Below are 25,242 nucleotides of genomic sequence, written 5' to 3'. Positions count from 1 at the left end.
ACCTGTTATATTCAATGCAATAAATCAGGCATGTCCAACAGGTAGATCTCGATCTACCTATAGATCGCCAACCCTACTTGGCTCCATCTCTCCAGTAGCTCGCCCCATCACTAGGAAAGAGCTCATGTCGGCAGGTCATCTACCGAGGGCTTGCCGCCGCTGCTAATCTTTTGCCTGTCTTTTTTCCATGCCTGCAGGAATCTTGCCTGCAGTTATATGGGGGGCACTTGTTGTTTTCGTGCCAATTGATTGTGATTACCCCAGGGAGTCGCGCCCGCGCCCCATAACGATACGCCATAGGCCCGGCGTCATACCTGGTCTCCTGCCTCTCAGAATCACCCATTCCTACCCCTGCCCCAATACCCCTTAGAAGTGTTATATACCGGGCGATATCCATTCACCCAGGTTTTACCTGAATACACTTACCATATTAGTTGTGTAGTGTATGAATGTTACTATGTGTGCTAGTCATTGGTCGCTTTATAGTTCACTTTCATTAAACGTTTTCGGGCAGACACAACAAAGTGTCAAAAATTTGGTAATTTTGGTGGGCTTTTCCAATTTTGTTCTAACTTGCCTATGCCTTCGAATTGGTTGAAACCACTGTGACTTTTGCTTGCCTCTGCAATTTTATTTTGTCTAGCCTTTGCGTTGATTCTACACTGCAACTTTATTTCGCCTTGCCTTTCTGTTGATTCTACACTGTGTGTAGAATTTATTAAATTTTGAGTGGTGGTATTTGAACTTGTTTGGCAGTACAGTCAAATCTCGGTTTACGAGTGCACCGGTTTGCAAGTGTTTTGCAAGACGAGCAAAACATTTGCAAAATCGGCACCTCGGAAACCAAGTTTGACTCGGTTTATGAGCACCCCCCCCCCCCCGCTCGCGTCGTTGTCCCCCCACGATCCTACATCCCTCCCCGAGCACCGCAACGACATCGCTTACCCCGATTGGGCACCGGCACCAGCACCAATGCACAGGAGGTGCCGGTGCCTGAAGATCCTCCCTCTTCTGGCCTGGGCTGGGCGGTGCAACAGAGATCCTCCCTCTTCCCTGTGCTGGGCTTTGAGCATTTGCGCATGCTCAAAGCCTTCTGGTCTCACTCTCTCCGAGATTCTCAGATTCAGAATCTCTGAGAGAGCGAGACCAGAAGGCTTTGAGCATGCGCAAATGCTCAAAGCCCAGTCCAGCACAGCACAGGGAAGAGGGAGGATCTCCGTCGCACCGCCCATCCCAGCCCAGTCCAGAAGAGGGAGGATCTTCAGGAGGTGGAACGACTCAAAGCGAGTTTCCTTTACTTCCTATGGGGAAATTCGCTTTGATATACGAGCAATTTGGTTTACGAGCATACTTTTAGAACGAAATATGCTCGTAAACCAAGGTTCCACTGTATTTGATTTTATCTGGTTTGCTGGACAGGTGTTTTGAGATTTTTTTTTATGATTATTTGGTGGTATTTGATTATTGGTGCCAGTATGATGAATTATTATTTTTACTTTTAGAACTGCATGTGTGGTTTTGGCATCTCCAGTCCTTGTATTGCACAACATCATAGTTACACCCCTCCCCCGATCCAGCAGGGGAGAACACTTTGAAAGAAGCGGTGCTAACGGCTCACCAAGACCAGCAGCAGCATCAGGAGCCCCTCTCCAGCAGGGCACCTGATCAGTTACACCCCTCCCCCGATCCAGCAGGGGAGAACACTTTGAAAGAAGTGGGCTAACGGCTCACCGAGACCAGCAGCAGTATCGGGAGCCCCTCTCCAGCAGGGCACCTGATCACAGTTACACCCCTCCCCCGATCCAGCAGGGGAGAACACTTTGAAAGAAGTGGGGCTAACGGCTCACCGAGACCAGAAGCAGTATCGGGAGCCCCTCTCCAGCAGGGCACCTGATCAGTTACACCCCTCCCCCGATCCAGCAGGGGAGAACACTTTGAAAGAAGTGGGGCTAACAGCTCACCGAGACCAGCAGCAGTATCGGGAGTCCCTCTCCAGCAGGGCACCTGATCAGTTACACCCCTCCCTCGATCCAGCAGGGGAGAACACTTTGAAAGAAGTGGGGCTAACGGCTCACCAAGACCAGCAGCAGCATCAGGAGCCCCTCTCCAGCAGGGCACCTGATCACAGTTACACCCCTCCCTCGATCCAGCAGGGCACCTGGTCACAGCTCCACCCCTTCCCCTATCCAGCAGGGGAGAACACTTTGAAAGAAGCGATGCTAAAGGTTCCCTGAGACCAGCAGCAGTATAGGGAGCCCCTCTCCAGCAGGGCACCTGATCACAGTTACACCCCTCCCCCGTTCCAGCAGGAGAGAACACTTTAAATATATATTTTTTTATTTTTCTGTTGATACTTATTTTTTATCTCTATTTTTTATTTATTTTACTTATTTATTTTTAATTCTATCTTTAAATTTATTTATTCATTACTTGGTGGAATATTCATTTCTATCTCTATCTCTGTTTTTATATTTTATCTTTATTTTTCATAAATTGTCTCTTCAGGTACTTTAGTTAGATTGTGAGCCTTTGGGACAGTTAGGGAATTTCCAAGTACCTATCTTATTTATTTTTATTTATTGTATCTTTTAATGCATTCATTTTTGTAAACCGCTTAGAAACCTCACGGTTATTAGCGGTATATAAGAATTAAATTAAATAAATTAAATCATCCAGAGGTCTTCAGTTCCTGTTGATCTTTAATACTTTGGAGGACAGTGACAGTTTTGAACCAGATTCAGCCAGTGCTTATACTAACTTAGCAGATTTAACTTTCTTACATCCAGCCACCCCAGTATAACGAAGATGATAATGATGATATTGCCATTGGCTGGAAAGCTTGGAGATTTTGAGTTGCCAGACTGGAGGAAGATGTCTTCAGTTGGCAGGGCTTGGGAATCTCCACTAGCTCAAGCATTTATAAATTGCACTCAGGCGAGGAGAAACTTTGGTGCCCATCCACTAATTTGGGGCTCCAGTCCCTCCCCCAAATCAGCTGTATATGACTACAACACCGAATACAAAAATAATTGTGATGCACATATCCCAAAGCTAACATATTCCAGTTAATAAATTCAAAATAAAACAATTTTTTCTACTTTGTTGTTTGGATGTTTTGTTTTTCCATCATTTTGGTCCCAGTTTCTCTTTCTGCTTTTTGTCTATCTTCAACTATGGTAATTCTCTTTCCAGTGTCTGCTGTCCATTTTTTTCTCCTCTTCTGTCGTTCCATTTCCTTCTTATGCCTATCTCCAACGTATTGATTTTTCCCTTTCAGCTTTCTTAACTTTTTCTTTTCTGCCTCTGTCCACTCAAATCTTGCCTTCTTTCTCACCCTTCTTCTTTTTAAATGTTCAGCTACCTTTCAATTCTCCATCTTCTCTCAGTCCCTAGCTCTCCCATTTCCCATCTCACGCCTTTCCCAGCCTCCTATTCCCTTCTATCTACTCCCCATTACCATATTTCTACAACTGTATTCACTGCTTTCTCATTTATCTCCCTTTTGACCTCATCCACATGGCTCACCACTTTCAGAATCCCCCCCCCCTCTCTCCACTGGTCAGGCACTCCTTGTCCCTCTCTCCACTGGTCAGGCTATAATTCCCTGTCCCTTTCTTTCCATCCCCTAGCATCATCTTATCCCAGCTCTCTTCCCTCCTGCCCTTCCATGGTTCCATCTCTCTTCCTCTATCTCCATGGTCCAACATTTTGCTCCCTCTCTTTTCTGTTTTTCTTCTTCTTTCCCCCCTTGATACTGAACAATGAAATGGAGAAAAAAAAAGATAGATATGCTGCATCTCTCTACCTTCCATCCACAGGCCTAACATTTCTCCCTCCATCCCATCTCTAGATCCAACTTCTCTCCCTTTCTCTTCCCAAATGCCTCCCATCCCATCTCTCCCCCTGTCTGCCTGCCTCCCTTCCCCAGGTCCACCATTTCTTCCTTTCTCTTGCCAACAGTTCTCTCTTCAGGTATCTTTTTCCCTCTTCCTCCACACCACCCCAGGTCCAACTTATCTCCCTTTCTCTTCCCAACTGCCCTATCCCATCTCTCCCCCTGCCTGCCTCCCTTCCCCAGGTCCACCTTTCTTCTTTTAATATCCTCCTCCCCACCAAAAAAAAAAAAACGTCCAGGAGGCTTCCTCGGCCCAGCATGTTCTCCCACTTCTCTCTGCGCCCATGCATCTCTACCTCACTCCTCTACCACCACGTCCAATAATTCTCTGTCTCCGTCTCTCCTTTCTCTGCCCAACAATTCTCCTCTTTCTTTATCTCCCCAATTGCACCATCTCTTTCCCTCTCTGACACTCAATTCTCCCTTTCTATTATCTCCCTCACCCCTTCCATTCTTCCATCTTATGGCTCATGCTCCCCTCTATCTTTCCCTTCATTCTGTGTCCTAAGTTCATGCCCCTCCCTCCTTCCTTCCATCATTTTTCCTAAGTTTGTGCTCCCTCCCTCTCAAGTTTTCTCAAGTCTCATGCCCTTCTCCCTTCTGTGCCGCAGGTGTTTACACTTTTCCTGCTCCCTCCTTCGTCTTGCTGTGTTCTCTCAAAGCTGCGGGCAGCGGCTCCCATGCACCTCCCGCGGCTGATCTGGAAGCGTTCCATCTGACATCACGACATCAGAGGGAATGCATCCAGGTCAGCCACAGGAGGCATGTAGGAGCCGCTGCCCGCAGTTTTGAGTGAACGCTGCAGCAAGATGGAGAGGGAGCTGGCAAGACGTTAAACAGCTGGGGGCGGCAGAGGAAACACCGCATTGTCCTCGAGCGTGAGTGGGGCCGCACAAAATTCTTCACTGGGCTGCGGGTTGGACACCCTTGCTGTAAGGGCTCAAGCTTCACTGTCTGCAGGGAGTGTGAGATGACTTCCCGCAAAAGCCGCCGTACTAAAAAGATGGTACACCATTGAGTCTTTCCCTTGGACTGACACAGAGATGACTGTTTGCACCAGCAGCCTGAGATCTTGAATCTCCCAAAACTTAAGATTTCTCCTGAGGGAGTAAAAGTATTGACTCCGCTCCCTAGTCATCCTAGACTTTCTCCCTCTTGGCTCTGGTGCCTGCACTGTGCTCTGAAGATGCTCCTCTGCTGGTCATCCAGTGACAATCTGACATGAATCAAGGCCAAAACAGCCTGAGGAGTCCATCTATACTGATTTTAACCAAAATTGAGGAGTTTTAAGGCAGACAGAGGCTTTTAAACTCAAATCAGGAAATTCAAGATGGCCACCGTAGCAGTATTTTTGCACCAAAAAACGGCCGGGTAAAGATTATGTTCTTATACGCAGGTAAGGCTAGACTCAAATAGGGCACTGATCTTTGACCTAAGGGCCGCTGCGTGAGTGGACTGCTGGGCACGATGAACCACCGGTTTGACCCAGAAACGGAAAATCTTATGTTCTTATACTAAATCAAAGTACGAAAATTTCAGAAAAGGGATTTTGGAGGCAGAGGACCCAAATCCAAGCTGCAGAAACCTAAAAAAATGCAATTAAAGGACCCCCCCCCTCAATTTTTCCATAGACAGCAATGGACGGTACTTACAGTTTGCTGCTAGGACTGTGCCTGCCTCAGTTGAAACATGCAGTATTCACAACTCCTCCAAGCACACAAGACATATGAGGTGTCGGTTGTCCTCACTTGCCTTCAACACTGCTCTCCCTCTGGGTTTTCTTTTTTGTTGTTGTAGAATGAGCAAGGAGTGCAGGTTAATTCACAGATGAGGACCACTGATGAAGGGTAGGGAACTGGCACCACTTACAATAGGCACCCAGGAAGCCTAATCCCCTCACTCAACCAAATCAGCAAAGCCAAAACAAGAGTCACCTTTTGCAGCAGGAAAAAAAGTCTATCCATTTGCCTGCATAGATAGAGAATACTGGTTTACCAGTGAGCATTCCATCTTATATGTGACAGAGCTCAGCTTAGTGCTTTCTATCTCCACATGCTGATAGAGGATACAACCCACTTATTTCTGGTTGCTAATAAGGAATTTATAATTACCTTATCTGTATAATTTTAGAGAAATCTCCCAAGAAATTCTTAATCAGGAGGTAGCACATGTAAAATTTGAATTTTCTCCCAATTAACACAATCTGGAAAGGTACATTTTTAATATCAGCATAGTATTACTGTTGCTTTAATGTTTATGCCATTTGAACAAATAAAATCTCTTGGTTGCAATTTATATTCAACCTCAATTTTAAAAAAAGGTACTATTTTTAAACTCTAGTTTCAGTTTACCAAATCAAACTGTTAAGGATAAAAAAAACATTGCTTAACTTTTATTTAACAAAATCTCTTAAGAGGTTGTGGGCACCAACAAACCAGACAAACTAGTGTGTATGAAAGGAGGGCGGCTGTGTTCCCTAGCAGCATAAAATAACATACTCCAAAGGAGGGCAACCACCTACTCTGGCTATTATGAGAGCTGTGAAAGGCAACAGGAGTCTCACAGTGCAAATTAAAATGTATATTTTTCAAGTGTTCATAATGCTTCCATATTCCATTCAACTACATGCAGAGAGAATGTGTGTTTAACTGTAATATCACCATATATTAAACAATTCAAAAACCTGCAGTGTAAAAAGGATAAAACATAAGATTCTATGGGCTTGCAATAAAATGACAATAAATGGAATTTATGATTTTCACAGGGGTGTGTATGTGGGCCTATGACCAAGGCACCACTGCCAAGAAACCTAATAGTTGAAGACAAACCTATGCCTGGATGTCTTGAGGCTGCACAGACTGTTTCTGGACCTGGAGTTTCAAAATGGGACTTTCCATGGGGTCCTTCCACAGGAAAGCATCTGGAGCTCCCAATCCACCAGCTCCATGCAGCAGAGTGCCTTATGAAGCACAAAATGCTTTGGGAGTCCTGTGGGATCCTCTAGCATAGGATTTCCTTCTGACAGCTCAAACAGCCCTTAGAAAGGCCTAGGGTAAGAGTGCTCAATTTCGGTTATCAAGAGCTGCAACTCGGTTGGAATAGCACAGTTACTTACCATAAAGCACAGTTACTTACCGTAACAGGTGTTATCCAGGGACAGCAGGCATATATTCTCACATGTGGGTGACGTCATCTACGGAGCCCCAGCGCGGACAGCTTTTCAAGCAAACTTGATTGAAGTTTCAAGTTTGCTATGCTGCACCACGCATGTGCATGCCTTCTTGTCCACTAGAGGGTGCATCCCCACCTCGTGGTCCTCAGTTCCATATCCAGCAAAGAAACCATCCCCGGGGAGGAGGGCGGGTTGTGAGAATATATGCCTGCTGTCCCTGGATAACACCTGTTACGGTAAGTAACTGTGCTTTATCCCAGGACAAGCAGGCATGATATTCTCACATGTGGGTGACCTCCAAGCCAACCAAAAAAGGGCAGGTGGGAGGATGGCAATTTAGGAAAACAGATTTCGCAAAACTGACTGGCCAAACCGGCCGTCACTCCTAGATAACGTATCCAGGCAGTAGTGGGAGGTGAAAGTATGAACCGAAGACCAAGTGGCAGCCTTACAGATGTCCTCCACCGGAGTAGACCGGAGGAAAGCAACAGAAGCTGCCATCGCTCGGACCTTATGTCCCGTGACCCGACCATGCAGCTCGAGACCAGCCTGAGCGTAGCAAAAAGAAATACAAGCAGCCAACCAGTTGGACAAGGTCGCTTGGAAACAGGACGTCCCAACCGATTAGGATCAAAGGACAAAAATAATTGAGGAACCTTCCGATGAGACTTGGTGCGTTGAAGATAAAAAGCCAACGCCCTCTTACAGTCAAGCGTGTGAAGCGCCGCCTCCCCAGGATGAGAGTCGGGCTTCGGAAAAAACACCGGAAGAACAATGGACTGATTGAGGTGGAAATCAGACACAACCTTAGGTAAAAATTTAGGATGGGTGCGAAGAACCACCTTGTCATGATGGAACACAGTAAAGGGCGGGTCCGCAACCAAAGCCTGCAGCTCACTAATCCGACGAGCGGACGTGAGCGCAAGCAAAAAGATCACCTTCCAAGTGAGAAACTTAAGAAGAGACTTGTCAATAGGCTCAAAAGGAGGTTTCATCAGCTGAGCCAAGACCACATTAAGATCCCAAACCACAGGAGGGGGTTTCAGAGGAGGATTAACATTTACTAGACCCCCTCATGAAACGAATCACCAGAGGATGAAGAGAGAGAGAGAGATCGACCCTCGAGATGCCGATGGAAAGCAGCAATAGCACTGAGATGCACCCGAATGGAAGTCGTCTTCAGCCCAGACTTGGACAAATGCAACAAATATTCCAGAACCGAGGACACCGGAACCAAACTCGGATCCAGATGGTGCGAGGAACACCAGGATGAAAATCTGGTCCACTTCTGGGAATAACAAAGCCGAGTCGAGACCTTGCGCGAGGCTTCCAACACCTCCCTGACCGACTGAGAAACAGAAACCGAAGTCAAGGGGAAAGGAACCAAGCCGTCAGATGTAAGGACTGAAGATTGGGATGCAACAGCGAACCCCGACTCTGAGACAGCAGAGAGGGGAAAAACAGGCAGAGGCTCCCCGACACTGAGTTGAAGGAGCAGGGAGAACCACTGCTGACAAGGCCAACGAGGCGCAATGAGAATCATAGTGGCTCTGGACGACTTGAGATGAACCAACGTCCTCAAGATCAGAGGGAAAGGAGGAAACGCATAAAGGAACCTCCCTCCCCAGTCGAGAAGAAAGGCATCGGCCTCGAGACGGTCCGGGGAGTACATCCGAGAACAATAGAGGGGCAGTTTGTGAGTCTCCGGGGAGGCAAACAGATCCACCCGAGGGGTCCCCCAGCGGTCGAAGACCTCGTGCAGAACTCGGGAGTTTAGCGACCACTCGTGCGGCTGGAGAAGACGACTGAGTTTGTCGGCCAGACAATTCTTCTCTCCCTGAATGTAAACCGCCCACAGGAAGATGTTCTGGGAGACTGCCCATTCCCAAAGGCGCAGGGCTTCCCGGCACAGGGACCAAGAGCCCGTCCCCCCCTGCTTGTTTACATAATACATTGCCACTTGGTTGTCCGTCCGCACGAGTACTACCTGATCGTGCAGCAGGTGACAGAACGCTCGAGCAGCCAGAAAAATGGCACGAAGCTCCAACACATTGATGTGACAAAGACGGTCATCCGCTGACCATAGACCTTGAGTCCACAGACCGTCGAGATGAGTCCACCACGCGTACTCCGAAGAGTCCGTGGTCAGGACCTTGCGATGCGGAGGGACGAGAAAGAGCAAACCCCCGGAAAGATTGGAAGAGTTGGTCCACCAACGGAGCGAGCGTCTCAAGGAAGGCGTCACTGTTACAGGAAAGGAGAGCGGGTCCCGATCTTGACGCCACTGGGAGGCCAAGGTCCACTGAGGGAGTCTCAGGTGCAATCGGGCGAACGGTGTGACATGAACCGTCGACGCCATGTGACCAAGTAGAATCATCAGACGGTGCGCTGAGATGGAGCGCTGCAGCGAAATCTGACGGCACAGTCGAAGCAGAGCCTCCAACCTCGGAGGGGGGGAGGAACGCACGAAGGCGAACCGTGTCCAGCACGGCCCCGATAAACTGAAGGGATTGAGCATGGCACAGCTGAGATTTGGGAAAGTTCACTTCGAACCCCAGACTTTGAAGGAAGGTGATAGTCTGTTGGGTCGCTGAGATAACCCCCTCCCTGGACGACGCCTTGATCAGCCAATCGTCCAGGTAAGGAAAGACCTGTAGCCCCTGAGATCTCAGGGCAGCCGCGACTACCACCATACACTTCGTGAAGACTCGAGGCGACGTCGCCAGCCCGAAAGTAAGGACCCGATACTGAAGGTGCAATTCCCCCACCTGGAACCGTAAGAACTTGCGGAAGGCGGGATGCTCCGGAACATGAGTGCACGCTTCCTTCAAGTCCAGGGAGCACATCCAATCCCCTTCCTCCAACAGAGGGTAGAGAACTGGAAGCGACAACATACGGAACTTCTCTCGGACCAGGAACTTGTTGAGCTTCCGGAGGTCCAAAATGGGGCGTAAGTCCCCGGTCTTCTTTGGGACCAAAAAGTAACGGGAGTAAAACCCCCGCCCCCGTTGGTTTGGGGGGACCGGCTCCACCGCCCGAAGGCTCAACAAGGCCCTGGCCTCTGAGAGGAGAAGAGGAAGCTGGGCTCGACTGGAAAGAGAGGTCCCTGGCGGTTGTTCCGGCGGCGAGGCCGAGAAATTCAGTGAGTAACCCTCGGAGATGAGACGGAGCACCCAAGCGTCTGACGTGATCATAGCCCAGGCCGAATGAAAGGCCCGCAGCCGGCCCCCGATGGGCAGGGGGTCCGGCAAGAGTGTGGAGGGGGCCCGCCCTCATCCGCTCATCACGTCAAAAAGACGGCGCCGGCTTAGACGCCCCTTGCGCCTGAGGTTTTGGTTGGCCCCCTCTGCCCTGCTGCGGGGGGCGCCGGGGCGGAGGCCTAGAGAATGCTGGCATAGACTTTTGAGGGTATCGCCGCGGTGGAGGTCTAAATGGCTTCTGTAGCGGTACCCGTGGCTTAGGACGGACCAAGGAGGCGATGGAGCACTCATGTTCAGACAGGCGTTTGGTCGCCGCCTCCAAGGACTCATCGAACAATTCCAATCCAACACATGGCAGGTTGGCTAGGCGCTCCTGCAAGTTCGGGTCCTTATCAACCGTTCGAAGCCATGCGAGACGGCGCATCGCTACTGCAAAGGCGGAGACTCTGGAGGCCAACTCAAATGCGTCGTAAACAGCATGAAAAAGGTATAGACGCAGCTGTGACAAGTTGGCCATAAAATTACCAAAGTCCCCCTTATGGGAATCTGGCATGACCCCATGATAACGGGGTAACGCCTTCACCATCTGCCTCAGATAAGATGAAAAAGTGAAAGCATAATTAAGGACCCTGGCCGCCATCATGGAATTGGAGTAGAGGCGGCGACCAAACTTGTCCAGGGTTTGCCCTTCCCTCCCGGGAGGGACCGCAGCCAAGATCCTAGAAGGCTGGGACTTCTTTAACGCCGACTCCACCAGCAACGACTGGTGAGACAGTTGTGCTTTCTCGAAGCCCTTGCATGGGATGGTGCGGTACTTCGACTCCATTTTCAATGGAACCGCTGTACTGTAAGAGGGGAGTCCAAGTTCCTCAGGAAGGTCTGATGGAGGACTTTATTAAGAGGCAGACGAGGAGTCTCCCTCGGGGGAGAAGGTAAATCCTGCTCCTCCAAGAACTCCTTGGTATATTGAGAACCGGACACCAGATCAAGGTCCAAGGCCCTCCCCATATCAAGCACAAATCTCGAAAAGGAGGAGGGCTTGGAAGGCGGGGAGGGAGATCGAGAGGCCCGCGTCACCAAAAAGGAAGGGGAAGCCTCACGGGAATACCGAGGTTCCCTACCAGTACCAGACCCCGAACCCCACGACGACGCCCCGAGCGACCTCAACGGGGTCGGGGACCGCCTATGCCCCGAGGAACCCCTTTGGGAAGTCCCCTGGGAACGAGGCACCGAGGCCTGCCCCTTCCGTTTCGGCGAGGAGTCTCTCGATAACCCTCCCTCGGAGGAATGAAAAAGCCTCGGATTATCGAGGCGGAGCTCCGAGACACGCAGCGTCTCAGCCCCGGTCGGCGAGGAGCGACCGCGTCTCCAAGGAGAACCCCTAGAACGCTTGGGCTTCCTCGGCCGGCGCTTCGCCCGAGGCCGACCCGAGGGCGAGGAGCCCCGGGAGGACCTCGACGAGGAAAAAGTGGAAGAGATCCTCCGAACTCGCCGCACCTTGTCCCGAGGCCGCACACTTCGCTCCGGCTGGTCGACCGAGGTCGAGGGCAAGGTCGGGGTCGAGGCCGGAGCCACCCCGGGGGCCGAAGTCGAGGGCACCGAGACCGAGGCTGCCGAAGCCGGGGCACTCGAGGCCGAAGCCGGCTGCAGATGCGCGAGGGCGCCGGACAGCTCCGAGGCAATGAGGGCACGGAGCAAGTCCTGAAAAACAGGAAGCCCCATCATGGCCGGTAGATCCGGGGCCGGCGGGTGCTCCCTCGAGGGCGACCTCGGTCTCGAGTATTCCCGCGGGGCACCCGACTTCGACGCTCGGGGCGGGGCCGAAGACGACCCACCCGCCCCCGTCGAGGATCCCGAGGATGGCTTCTTCGATGGAACTGAAGAAGGAAATGAGGACTTACCTCCCATCGACTTCGAAGTCGAGGACGCAGGCTTCGACGAAGCAGGATGTCGCGGCGAGGTCGAGGGAGTCGAGGCCGAGGTCAAGGCCGGGGCCGAAGCCGAGGCCGACGTCGAGGCCTGCCCCGCCGCGGGGTCCACAGCAAAGAGCTCCGCCATTCTGGCACGACGGCGGCGGAGCGCTCTTGGCTGAAAAGTCAAGCACCGAGGACAGGAGTCGGTGGGCTGCTCGGGACCCAGGCAAAGTAAGCACCACCGGTGGGGATCGGTGATTGAAAGCAGCCGATCGCACCGGGTGCACTTTTTAAAGCCCGTCAAAGGACGGGACATGAAATCGAAAAACGGCCGGGAACGTAACGAGGTCCCGCGGCCGCGGCTACCGGGAGCCCCCGGAGCCGAACGAAAAAATTCTTCTCTTTTTTTTTTTTGACGATTACCGAACACACGAACGAATAAAAAAATAAAGCAAGCACAGCGACCGAGAAAAACGACTCAGACGCGGTGTCAGAAGGCAAAAATAGAGAGCACAAATTCCACAGGGCTTCTGGCTCCGCGGAAAAAACTGAACTGAGAACCACGAGGTGGGGATGCGCCCTCTAGTGGGCAAGAAGGCATGCACATGCGTGGTGCAGCATAGCAAACTTGAAACTTCAATCAAGTTTGCTTGAAAAGCTGTCCGCGCTGGGGCTCCGTAGATGACGTCACCCACATGTGAGAATATCATGCCTGCTTGTCCTGGGATAATAGTTGTTATCCAAGGACAGCAGGCAGATATTCTCAACATGTGGGTGTCGTTATCCATGGAGCCCTGTAGCGGACAGCCTCGCAAGCAGACTTGCTTGAAGAACTTTCAAAAAGTTTGCGAGTGCTGCACTGCACATGCGCGAGTGCCTTCCCGCCGAACATAGGTCGTGCGTCTCCTCTGAGGTACCTCAGTTCAGATAGCTAAGAAGCCAACCAGGGGAGATGGGTGGGTTGTGAGAATATCTCCCTGCTGTCCCTGGATAACAACTGTTACGGTAAGTAACTGTGCTTTATCCCAGGACAAGCAGGCAACATATTCTCAACATGTGGGTGACCTCCAAGCTAACCAGAATGGGATGGTGGGAGTGTTGGCAAATTAGGAGAATGAATGTTGTAAAACTGCCTGGCCAAAACGGCCATCCTGTCTGGAGAAAGTATCCAGACAATAATAATAACTTTATTCTTATATACCGCCAACAATCTTGCGACTTCTAGGCGGTTTACAATAAAGAGAAACTGTACATACAGCGAATTACAGAGTATAGCAGTGTACATCTGATAATGGGAACATTAATGATAATAACAACAGTTCGTATGCTGCAGGGCCTTGAAGTGCCATGCGGCTTACAAAGAATTAGAAAAATTCCATAAATTGAATGGGGTATTCATAGTTTGTGATTGGGGGTTAACAGTTTACAAATTCAGTTTTGGGAATGATATTGCGAAGGGGGCTATTGTCCTGGTTCATTACCTAGGTGTTTCGAGAACAGGTACGTGAATGTATGAACCGAGGACCAAGTGGCAGCCTTGCAGGTTTCCTCAATAGGAGTTGATCTGAGGAAAGCTACAGACGCCGCCATAGCTCTAACTTTATGGCCCATGACTTGACTCGACTCTGCAGAGGGAGACCAGCCTGAGCATAGCAGAATGAGATGCAAGCAGCCATCCAGTTGGAGATGGTTCGCTTGGAAACAGGATGCCCCAACTTATTTGGATCGAAGGAGATGAAAAGTTGTGGAGCAGTTCTGTGAGGTTGAGTGTGTTGCAAGTAGAAAGCCAAAGCACGTTTACAGTCCAAATTATGAAGAGCTGTTTCTCCAGGATGAGAATGAGGCTTTGGAAAAAACACTGGAAAAACAATGGATTGATTGAGATGAAATTCTGAAACCACTTTAGGTAAGAATTTAGGATGAGTACGAAGGACCACCTTATCATGATGGAATACTGTGAAAGGTGGATCTGCCATTAGAGCTTGTAGCTCACTGACTCGTCTAGCAGAGGTGAGCGCAATGAGAAAAACCACTTTCCAAGTGAGAAATTTAAGATGAGCCAAATCTATTGGTTCAAAAGGAGGCTTCATCAATTGAGAAAGAACAACACTGAGATCCCAAATCACTGGAGGCGGCTTGAGAGGTGGTTTGACACTGAAAAGTCCTTTCATAAATCTAAAAACCATAGGATGAGCATACAGGGATTTCCCTTCGATACTCTCAGAACTCACACTAACTGGCATAACTCACAAAACAGGTACAGAGAAAGGGGCAACAGCCCTTTTTCTATAATCCCCCTTTCCTGATCCACAGTTGAATAACCACTGTCTTAGTGTCATCAGAATGAAATATGACAAAATATTTGAGGGAAAGGGTGATGTTCAAGATGCAGGCTTTATCTAATATAATAAAATGCTAGGCCGCGCATACGCACTAAAAAAAATGTGTTCCCTGATCCGTCGCGAAAACACGAGTGCGCATGCGCACGTTTTACGTCATCACGTACTCTCCACCTCGCGCCACCTATCACTGTCATCACCTGCTCTCCACCGATCACTGTTCCTCCTGCACCATGCCACGCCAGGCATGTCCGCAGCCGGCCTCGAGCTCCTGGGGGCCGGTGGCGCTGTGCTGAGGTCCCGCCTCCCGCTTCCGCACTACACGGCGCCGCCAGACCCGGCCCTACACTGAGATCCGCGATCGGGTTGCCATGGAAACCCCGCCGCAGCCTCGCAGCTAGGTAGGGGGACAACAATCGCGCTTATGTTCAAGCCGCCGCCACGACTCCCCTCTCGAACCGCACCAGGATCGAGAGAGGAGCTGCGGGCGGGGGCTTGAGCATAAGCGCCATTGTTGTCCCCCTACCTAGCCGCGAGGCTGCGGCGGCCTTCCTCACCCGGCTCACATTGAATCCAAGTAAACAACTGGGGCTGCCTAAAGAAACAAAGTTTCACGGTGCTTGGCCCGCCAAACAATTCCTGCCGTTGCCAAAATTTGGCCCACCGTTCCTTCCCTTCCTCCATCAGGTACAGTTCATCTCCGCCTATGTTAAAAGGAGTTGCTTTGAAATTGGAGCCCTGCCGCCACCGTAACACATTCCCTCTGCGCGGTCCCATATGTCAGAGAAGGGGCGGGACCAAGGCAGAGAGGAAAGTGCTATGGAGGGAGGGAAGGAAAGGTGGTTGGGCGCTGTTGAGCCCCTCTTTAGCCTTAGACCCTCTCCTAACTGCTCCCTCCTGTCTCAGACCACTGGAGCACCTGATGGAGGAAAATATATATTAAACTTGAAACTTTGCCCTCAGACCCTCTCCTAACTGCTCCCTCCTGTCTCAGACCACTGGGGGGAGGTGCCTGTCTTCAGCTGCAGGGATGGAGGGAGGGAAGAAGAAAGAAGGGGCCCTGGCAAGCCAGTTATCAAAAGCCAACCATAGCCTGGGACCCCTACATGATATGAATAATTACCAGACAACAAAAGATAAGAAAAATAATTTTATTTTCTGTTTTGTGATTACAATATGTCAGATTTGAAATGTGTCTTGAGGGAGGCTTCCGCCGTGGCTTTGGACAGAGGGGTACCATTTTCGTGGGAGACGGCCTTCGGAGAGGCTTGGGACACGGGGACGGATGCGGGAGGGGCTGCCGCTGCGAAGGGCTTTGGTGGGGGAGCCAGCCAGACCATAAGTGTGGGGACGTTGTAAGCGCGGATTGGTCAAGGAGCCGCCGCTGCTGAAGCTTTGAAATTGCTCTCCCACCGTCACTCCCTCCCGCCCCGGCTCTGCCTCTGCCCCTGCCCAGGTTCAAAAGCAGGAGACATCTAGCACCCGTTAATCTAACGGGCTTAAACACTAGTTGAAAGTATAATTTAATAATCCACATAAAATATATCCAGGACCCAAAACTTTCTCACCTGTACAGTTACACAAGACTATCTTTAGTTTCTAATCCACAAGCTTTTGTATCAGGACCTTTAGGGACCTCTGAGGAAGACAGCATCATCGAAACACGGACCATTTGGGGTCCTAGATATATTTTATGTGGATTATTAAATTGTACTTTCAATAAAGCCTGCATCCTGAACATCACCTTCTCCACAGAGGATTTTGCCAGATTTCCATTTTTGTGAAGTTCTAAAAGTCAACCTTTTGTTTGCGAAAATATTTGAGAGAGTCATCTTCTAATCACTCAATCATCATAAAGCCTTTGCAATGCCACTAGAACACTATTCATCATACACTTCTTTCTGTATTTAGCTATGGCTTCAAGAAAAGGATTGGGACTTGTATACTGCCTTTTTATAGTTATGAAACCACACTCAAAGCGGTTTACATACAGGTACTTCAAGCATTTTCCCTATATGTCCTGGTGGGCTCACAATCTGTCTTAGTGTATCGCAAACTGTGTGCTGCAGCAAGATTCCAGGCTTGACACAACAGGCACGTCGTGTAGGCAAAGTCTGCCAGTGCCTCTCCTGCTCTCCACACCTCCCCACCGGCGTAGTTATTTTAGGGTTAACAAGCTCAGGGCACTGTCTGGAGAACCTCCACACATGTGCAGAGACCCTCCAGCAACAGTCCTGAGTTTAGTGTGCTACGGCTTGGTAAAGCCTATGAGGCACTTGATCTATCTAATAATGTACCTGGGGCACTGGAGGATTAAGTGACTTGCCCATGGTCACAGGGAGCAGCGTGGAGTTTGAACCCACAACCTCAGGGTGCTGAGGCTGTAAGTTCTGCTCCTAACATCTATCAGACCCCAAAAGCTAATCAAGAAATGTAAATAGTGTGTTATTTTGTCTTTTAACCTTTATTTTCATACATTCAAGTTAACTAAAATCCTAAGCAATAAATAAATAATACACAACCTTATTACTTTTTACTGTATATCATTATGCTGTGTGACAGAACTGTGTAATACAGTAACATATTAGTTGATTCTTCATTTTGGAATCTCCAGATCAAGTCTACACAAAAATTGTATCCTAAGACTAAACTATAAAATCTACAGTTGCTCAAAAACATTCCTGTTATACATGACATGTCATAACCCATTACATTTTTATATAAAGGCCATCCACCACTATATGTTAAAAATAACCCAGCATTAGCAGGGTTTTAAAAAGTTTTGGATAATTTCCTAAAAGAAATGTCCATAGCCCATTATTGAGATGGCTTGGGGAAATCCACTGGTTATTCCTAGAAGCATAAAATCCTCTTTTACTATTTGGAATCTAGCTAGGTCAGGGGTGGGCAACTCCGGTCCTTGAGGGCCGGAATCCAGTCGGGTTTTCAAGATTTCCCCAACAGATATGCATTGAAAGCAGTGTATGCAAATAGATCTCATGCATATTCATTGCAGAAATCCTGAAAACCCGACTGGATTCCGGACCTCGAGGACCGGAGTTGTCCACCCCTGAGCTAGGTACTTGGGACCTGGGTTGGTCACAGTTGGGTTTAATGGACCTCTCTGTCTGTCCCAGTATGGCAATTCTAATGTTCTTATGACGATGGTACCTTTTAGTCAAAGAAAATATGTAGCCATGGAACTAAAATAAACAAAGCAACACCTCCCATATTGCAAACTTTAAGAAAAGCAAGTTCACAAAAATGCATCTTAGATATCTAAGACAGATATTAAAAAGTGTCCCATCCTTACCGAAAAAAATAATTTAATTTTCATCTCTGGAAGAGGATGTGAGAGAACTCAGATCAGGATTCGTATACACTCACTTTTTTTTGGCCATTTACCTCGCATTATGTAGAAGGGATCCTTAGTTATCATGAAATACGCATACGCAAAAGATCGACTTGTGAGTGGAAGAGATCCGGGCCTGATGGCTACCATATGTTCACCTACCCCCAGAATTCGACTATAACCCCACCAAAAAAGTTGTTTCGACTCAGCAACTAAAGACATCAATCCAATTCTGTATTCAACCCACTTCCGTAGTCGACTCTCCAGAAGCCCAAAACAAGAAAAGCGGCAAGGCCTGAACCGCCGCCGCCTTCGAACTAACCTGTCCATCCAGCTGGCTCTGCCCCTGACCCTGCGTCTGCGTCTGGCTGGGCAGCGTGAAGTCCGTGAACTCGAACTCGGAGCCCTGGGTGTCAGCGCCCAGCAACTCGGCCTCTTCCGTATCCAGGAAGGTGAGGGTCTGCGAGCTGGGCCCGTACGCCTCCACGCTCATGGCGGCGTTGGTGCTACTGGTGACGGTGAATATACACAGGAGCGCGCGCTCTCCACTTCTCGGTCCGTTGGTGACTCGGCGGCAGACGAGCCGTCCTCCACTTCTCCAGTCGCCTCTCGAAGTTCGAAGGCGTACGCGCACTCTCGCCTCTCTCTTACCCCAAGCGAGACTCGGTAGGCCGTGCTACTTCCCTCGTGCGTGCGCGTGCGCGCGATACCCAGTAACCGAAACCGAACGCCGGGAGAGAAAGAAAGATGGGGAGGGGAAAGGAATGACAATGATGATGACGCCAACCGCCGCGCGACAGCCCTCGGAAGCTCGTGTGCACCCTTTCTGTGAGTCGTGAGCTGAAAAAGTGGAGGGCGCGACAAAGCGGAGGACCGCCACCAAACTGGAAGGGAGCAGGAGCCGCTGCGAGCGATTACGAAAACCACAGAGGTAGACAGAGAGAGCAGACGGAAGGGGCGGTGGGGTTACACAGGAAGTGTAGACGTAAGAAAGAAGGGCGGAAAACCTTAATGCCTGTTCGCTGGGGTGACCCTAAATAGTAGGCGTTATGTTTGTTTATAGTTCTGGTGGGGTTTTTTTTAATTTTATTATATTGGTAGTACGTTAGAGTTGTCTCTTCTCCCAGTGGGCAAGGCCGAGGCAGCCCTGGTTTTGCCCCACCGCATGCAGGGAAACGTAGTTTCTACTCTCTTTAAAACAGTGGATTCCAAATAGAGAATGACATGGGGACAAATTTATCCCCGTCCCCGCAGGAATTCAATTTCCCCGTCCCCGCGAGTTTTGTTATTGCCCCAGCCCCTGCCCCATTCCTGTAAGCTCTGCCTTAACCACAGAAGCCTCGAACACTTATGATTTTAAAGTGTGTGAGGCTTGTGCAGATGAGTACGGGAAAATTAGTTCAGGCAGGGATGGGGAAAATTGCCCCCCTCTTATTCTCTAATTACAATCTTGTTCTGCTGAGAACTTTCCAGTCAGTCAGGTTTTCAGGATATCCACAATTAATACCATGAGAGAGATTTACATGCACTGCATCCACTGAATGCAGAGCTCTCTCTCTGAATTTTCATTGTGGATTTCCAGGACAGACCGGAACTTCTGCCTTAGGGAAAACTGCTGAACACCCCAAATTCCTGGGGCAGCCTGTTGGACTGACCTGGAAGAGAAAGCATATGGGTATCTGGCATGTAAAGGCTGAATGTAGCAACTCTTTCTCTCCACCTGTGTCAACTATGGCTTTGTGTTGCCTCATTCTGTGTGAACCACCATATAAAAAACTGGTAAAGGAACAACTGAAAAATAATCATAAGAAACAACATAATTGGACAAGTAACTTTGTGAAAGTAATATTTCTCTTGTGCCATGTATTCTGTTGAAACTCTCCAATGTGGGTTGGATATTTTGGAGGGGGGACGTCATGGAAAATTCTTTGTATAAACTTCAGGCCCACTCAAGGGTTTTTATGGCATTTATTTTTATATTATATTTGCTATTATGTATGTTAATAAAGATACAAGGGTTCTTCAAAAAGTTTCCGCACTTTCATAATTTCAAAGGAAATGGTTGGGGATGGAGAAGTAAGAGGGCATGTCGTAGAATGTCATGTGACTTGTCAGGCAGGCAAAACAGGGTGGAAAGTGATATAGGTAATTTGCTTTTGAGATATTTAATAGTGCTTAAAAAAATAAAAGTGCGGAAACCTTTTGAAGATCCCTTGTAAATATGAATATGAAAACTACTCTACTCTCTAGAGGAGCGCAGGGAGAGGGGTGACATGATTGAGACATTTAAGTACGTCACAGGTCGTGTCGAGGTGGAAAACGACATATTCTTTCCTAAGGGACCTTCAGTCACAAGGGGGCACCCGCTCAAACTCAGAGGAGGGAGATTTGGTGGTGACACCAGGAAGTATTTCTTTACAGAAAGGGTGGTGGATCACTGGAACAAACTACCGGTGCAGGTGATCAAGGCCACTAGCGTGCTCGACTTTAAGAATAAATGGGACATCCACGTGGGATCTCTACGTGGGTCAAGCAGCACTCTGACTTAATGGGGTGGGACAGTAGAGTGGGCAGACTTGATGGGCTATAGCCCTTTTCTGCCGTCATCTTTCTATGTTTCTATGTTTCTACCCTGCTGAGCCAAACAAATGGTTCACCAAAGCTCAGCCTCCTCACTGTGAAAGTATCCTGAAAATCCAAACAGAGAGTTCTGACTTTACTTGGCCAGTAATTGTTAATAGCTGATCTCCAGAAACTTAACGGAACCTCTTATTAACTATTTGATTAGGCCCATTATCTATAAGACACCTTTTCCAATTAAAAAAAAGTTCAAAAAATAACATAATGGGGAGATAGACAGCCACCTGTCATCAAAACATCCAAAGCATATAATAATAATTTTTTAAAAAGTTGAATAGCTGAAGGAGAAGATTGGAGAAGGATTAAAAGCAAAATAATAAGAAGCTGCATTATGACATTGTTTAATGTGCACTCAGAATGTGCAAAGAGGAATCATGGATCGCCAAAGATGATCTTTTTACACAAAACAAACTCCTCCCCCATGGTTATCAAGGCCTCTTCTCCCCCAGATCCAACCGAAAAGGAGGCGGACTGGCACTGCTCTACAAATCTTTCTTTGACGTCCAGCTCCTCGAGAAGGGCACTCACGCCTCTCTAGAATATATGCTTTTCTCTGTCAATGATGAACTCCGCACTCACTCATTGGGCATCTTATTACTATACCACCCACCCACCCCTTGGAACAACTCCTCCAATCTCGTCTTTGAGGCTATAACAAACGCCTTTCTTAAATTTCAAAGACTACTGATTGTTGGTGATATTAATCTCCACCTTGATGACACCAACAGCAAGGACACGATCGAATTTAACAACTTCCTTATCTTTCTAGGTTTTCCCTCACCTACCTCTTCTCCAACCCACAAAAAAGGACATACACTAAACTTCACCACTTTCCTCGACCTTACTGCCTTCAAAACTTCAACCGATGATACCCATTGGGAACAAGTCCCTTGGTCTGACCACTTCTTAGGGGCTACTTGCCTCCCCATTTTCATGTCACACCTTGAATCCCCATCCCATTCCTCCCATTCAATAACCTTCTGCAAGAAAATTTTGAGTAATCTTTTCTGGTCCAAATTTCTCAACCAACTCTCCTCCAATCCTAAGCCTACAGACTCTGAATCCTGCTGGTGCAATTGGATCTTCCTCTCCGAATCCATCTATCACTCCCTCGCTCCAATATCCACAAAAACCATCTCCTACCCCCGAAAGGCCCCTTGGTATTTACCGCTCCATAGAGAGCTGAAACAGAAATGTCGCACTTTGGAGCGCAAATGGAAAAAATCTAAATCCCCCTCAGATAGACAGACCTGGAGGGTCAATATTAAACTTTACAATTCATTACTAAAAAAAGCCAGGAAGAATTTCTTCAGAGATAAAATCTCCAGATCCAACAACCAGATCAGTGCGTTGTTTAACATTTGGCGCTCCCTAACTACAATAAAGGACCCATCCTTGCTCCCCTCGTCTCTATCAGCAGATGCCTTGCAAAATTCTTCAATAAAAAGTTACCACCCTAAGATGCTCCTTCCCGCCTACAGTCTCCTACAACTCCCTAATCTCTACTGACCTCAACCTCTACTGACCTCTACTGTCTCCAATCCCATTCCAGCCGACAGATCCTGGACCGTTTTTGAGCTTGTTTCCAAATTGCAAGTCTCCAAACTCTGCCTCAAACTAAAAACTTGCAAATGTACCTTGGATCCTTTCCCCTCCTACCTATTTGAGAATATTTCTACACAGGCCATCGCTTCCCTCACCAAACTTATAAACGATGCTTTAACATCGGGCCTTTTCTCCTCCGAAATGGGACATATTGCACTAACCCCTCTACTGAAAAAGACCGACCTTGACCCCTCTATTCCCTCCAATTACCGTCCAATAGCAAATATCCCTCTCCTAACCAAGATATTAGAATCCATCATATCCACTCAACTCTCATCCTATCTAGAAAGATTCTCTATTCTCCTACCCCACCAATTCGGCTTCAGACCCAACTTCAGCACCGAATCCCTATTAGCCTCACTAATCTCTAAGGTACAACAACTTCATTCTCGCAACAAATTCGCTGTACTTCTACAATTTGACCTCTCCGCAGCTTTCAACGTCGTCCATCATGATATCTTAATCTTCCAACTCTCTGAAATAGGCATAAGTTCCACAGTCCTAGACTGGTTCTCGAAATTCCTACGCTTACACTCCTACACCGTTAACATAACGGAAGCCGATATGTGGAGACCCGCAAGGCTCACCCCTCTCTCCTATCCTTTTCAACATTTACATGTCTTCTTTGAAACTCCTTCATCTATCCCCCCCTGGAAACTCTCTACACCTATGCTGACGATATCCTCATCCTCCTTGAGACCAACTTGAACCTCGCTGAGAACATATCCGCATTTATAATGAACCTTCAATCCTGCGCACATTCTGTACAAATGAAATTGAACGAGTCCAAAACAAAACTACTTTGGCTCGGCCCAATATTAGGTCATTTACCCACCTCCATCCTATTATCTTCCGGCTCCACTCTTCAGCTTGAGTTTTCAAGAAAAGTCCTTGGCATCATCCTAGACTCCTCTCTCTCCTTCAATGATCACCTCAACTTCTTGGTAAAAAAATAATTCTTTAGTCTTCATATGCTGAGGAAAGTGAGATTGTACTTTCATCATTCTCACTTCGTCGTCCTTGTTCAATCCACCATCCTCTCTAGACTGGATTATTGCAACTCCATCTATTTAAGCCTAACTAAAAAAAAACTCCATAGACTTCAGCTAATCCAGAACGCCGCGGCCAAGCTTATTTTCGCTAAAGGCAACTTCGACCACGTCTCCAGATGGTGCAGTATACAAACCTAAGGTTTAGTTTAGTTTAGTTTAGGAGTGCACTAAGGAGCATTAAATGCTCCTTCGGTGTGCGCCACAAGGAACAACAAATTTAAAAGGTGCTACTGGAGTAGACATCCGGGGACAATCTTCTAAGAAGAGGACCTTTTGAGAGCCTAGGGAGACAAGAGGAAACATCATAAATACGTAAGTAATCAAGAACTGGGACTGGTGCTATTTAACTTATTTATAAACTAGTCTTTAAGCCCGTTACATTATATATGTGTGTGTGTCTTTATTTCTTTCTCTCTCTGTCTCCTTAGCCGCTTTCTGTATTTCTGTCTTTCTTTCTGTCTTTCTTTTGGCTGTCCACCACCACCCCTTGCGTGCTCCCCCTGTCCATTCTCCCATATTTTTACCTCCCCTGTGTCCACCACCACCCCTTCACTGCTCCCCTTATCCAGCAGCAGCCCTTCTCCCTTTGTTTTACCTCCCCCCTGTCCATCAGCACCTCTTCCTGCTCCCCCTGTCCAGCAGTAGGCCTCCCTTCATTTTTCTGCCCCCCCCTGTCCATCAGCACCTCTTCCTGCTCCCCCTGTCCAGCAGTAGGCCTCCCTTCATTTTTCTGCCCCCCCTGTCCATCAGCACCTCTTCCTGCTCCCCCTGTCCTGTAGTAGGCCTCCCTTCATTTTTCTTCCCCCCCCCTGTCCATCAGCACCTCTTCCTGCTCCCCCTGTCCAGCAGTAGGCCTCCCTTCATTTTTCTGCCCCCCCCCCGTCCATCAGCACCTCTTCCTGCTCCCCCTGTCCAGTAGTAGGCCTCCCTTCCTACCTGAGTGCTTTAGCTGTGCTGCCTTGAAGGAGGGCCGCTAGCGCCGCTCTGTGAAGGCCTCCTCCTGGCAGCCGCTGCTCGCGGCCGAAACCAACTCTTCCTGTAAGCCGCTCCTGGCCCTGCATCTGCCTTCAGCCGACAGCCGCTTGCCTCAAAGCCCTCCTCCCGGCAGCCTCCGCTCCGTGTTGCAGGAAATCGTGCGAGTTGGCGAGAGCCGGGGACCGCCTCAAGCGCTGTGTTGGGGGGGTAGGCAGACGCGGGGACCGGGATGCACGCTTTCGAGATCGAGTTGCTGCCATTTTGAAGATCGTTCTACCCTGCTCCTTGCCTTAGTATATTTTTAATTTGAAAGACACGGTGGCGGCGGCTCCTCTCAAGATCCCCGACTGCATTGGACTTCCGACGCAGGTGGGGATCCTGAAAGGAGCCGCTGCCTCGTCTTTCAACTTAAAAATATAGTAAGGCAAGGAGCAGGGCAGACCGAAGAACAGCAGAGTTTTGTGCAGTTCGAGAGAGGAGCCGGTAGCATGCAGAGTGAGAGGCGGGGGTGAGGAAGGCCGCCGCAGATGTGCAAGTTTTATTTTTTAATTTGAAAGCAACCGCCGCAGCCGTGAGTACAAAGCGAGTAGGTGGTGACGTAAAATCCACGCATGCGCACTCGTATTTTCACGACAGATCAGGGAACACGTTTTTTTAGTGCGCATGCGCGGCCTATCATTTTATTATATTAGATGATCTGGAAATTGGAACGATGAGTAAGGTGATTAAATTTGCACTAATCTATTTATCTCATGCTAAAGATTAGCGCGCGCTAAATGCTAACACGCCCATTATATTCTACTAGTCTTATAGCCCGTTACATTAACGGGTGCTAGAATATATGTGTGTGTGTCTCTCTTTATTTCTTTCTCTCTCTCTCTCTCCTTAGCCGCTTTCTTTCTTTCTGTCTTTCTTTTTCCTTGGCTGTCCATCACCACCCCTTGCCTGCTCCCCCTGTCCATTCTACCTTCCTTTTACCTCCCCTGTGTCCACCACCACCCCTTCACAGCTCTCCTTATGCAGCAGCAGCCCTTCTCCCTTTGTTTTACCTCCCCCCTGTCCAGCAGCACCTTCCTTCTCCCCTTGTCCAACATTAGGT

General features: G+C 48.7%; 1 protein-coding gene across 1 annotated transcript in view; it reads right to left on the bottom strand.

Annotated features, from left to right (window-relative positions):
- Nucleotides 1-18,979, bottom strand: part of UPF1 (UPF1 RNA helicase and ATPase) — a 357,405-nt gene extending 338,426 nt beyond the window's left edge. Inside the window, exon 1 of the mRNA XM_033955970.1 lies at nucleotides 18,194-18,979. Coding sequence (XP_033811861.1) covers nucleotides 18,194-18,364 — 171 coding nt within the window. The 5' untranslated portion in view covers nucleotides 18,365-18,979. The remainder of the gene's footprint in view (nucleotides 1-18,193) is intronic.
- Nucleotides 18,980-25,242: the final 6,263 nt, after the last annotated feature.

The sequence above is a fragment of the Geotrypetes seraphini genome, chromosome 8, assembly GCF_902459505.1.
Source record: "Geotrypetes seraphini chromosome 8, aGeoSer1.1, whole genome shotgun sequence".
NCBI classification, from domain to species: Eukaryota; Metazoa; Chordata; class Amphibia; order Gymnophiona; family Dermophiidae; genus Geotrypetes; species Geotrypetes seraphini.
Note: the sequence above shows the minus strand (reverse complement) of the source record. Positions and strands in the feature narration are given on the sequence as shown.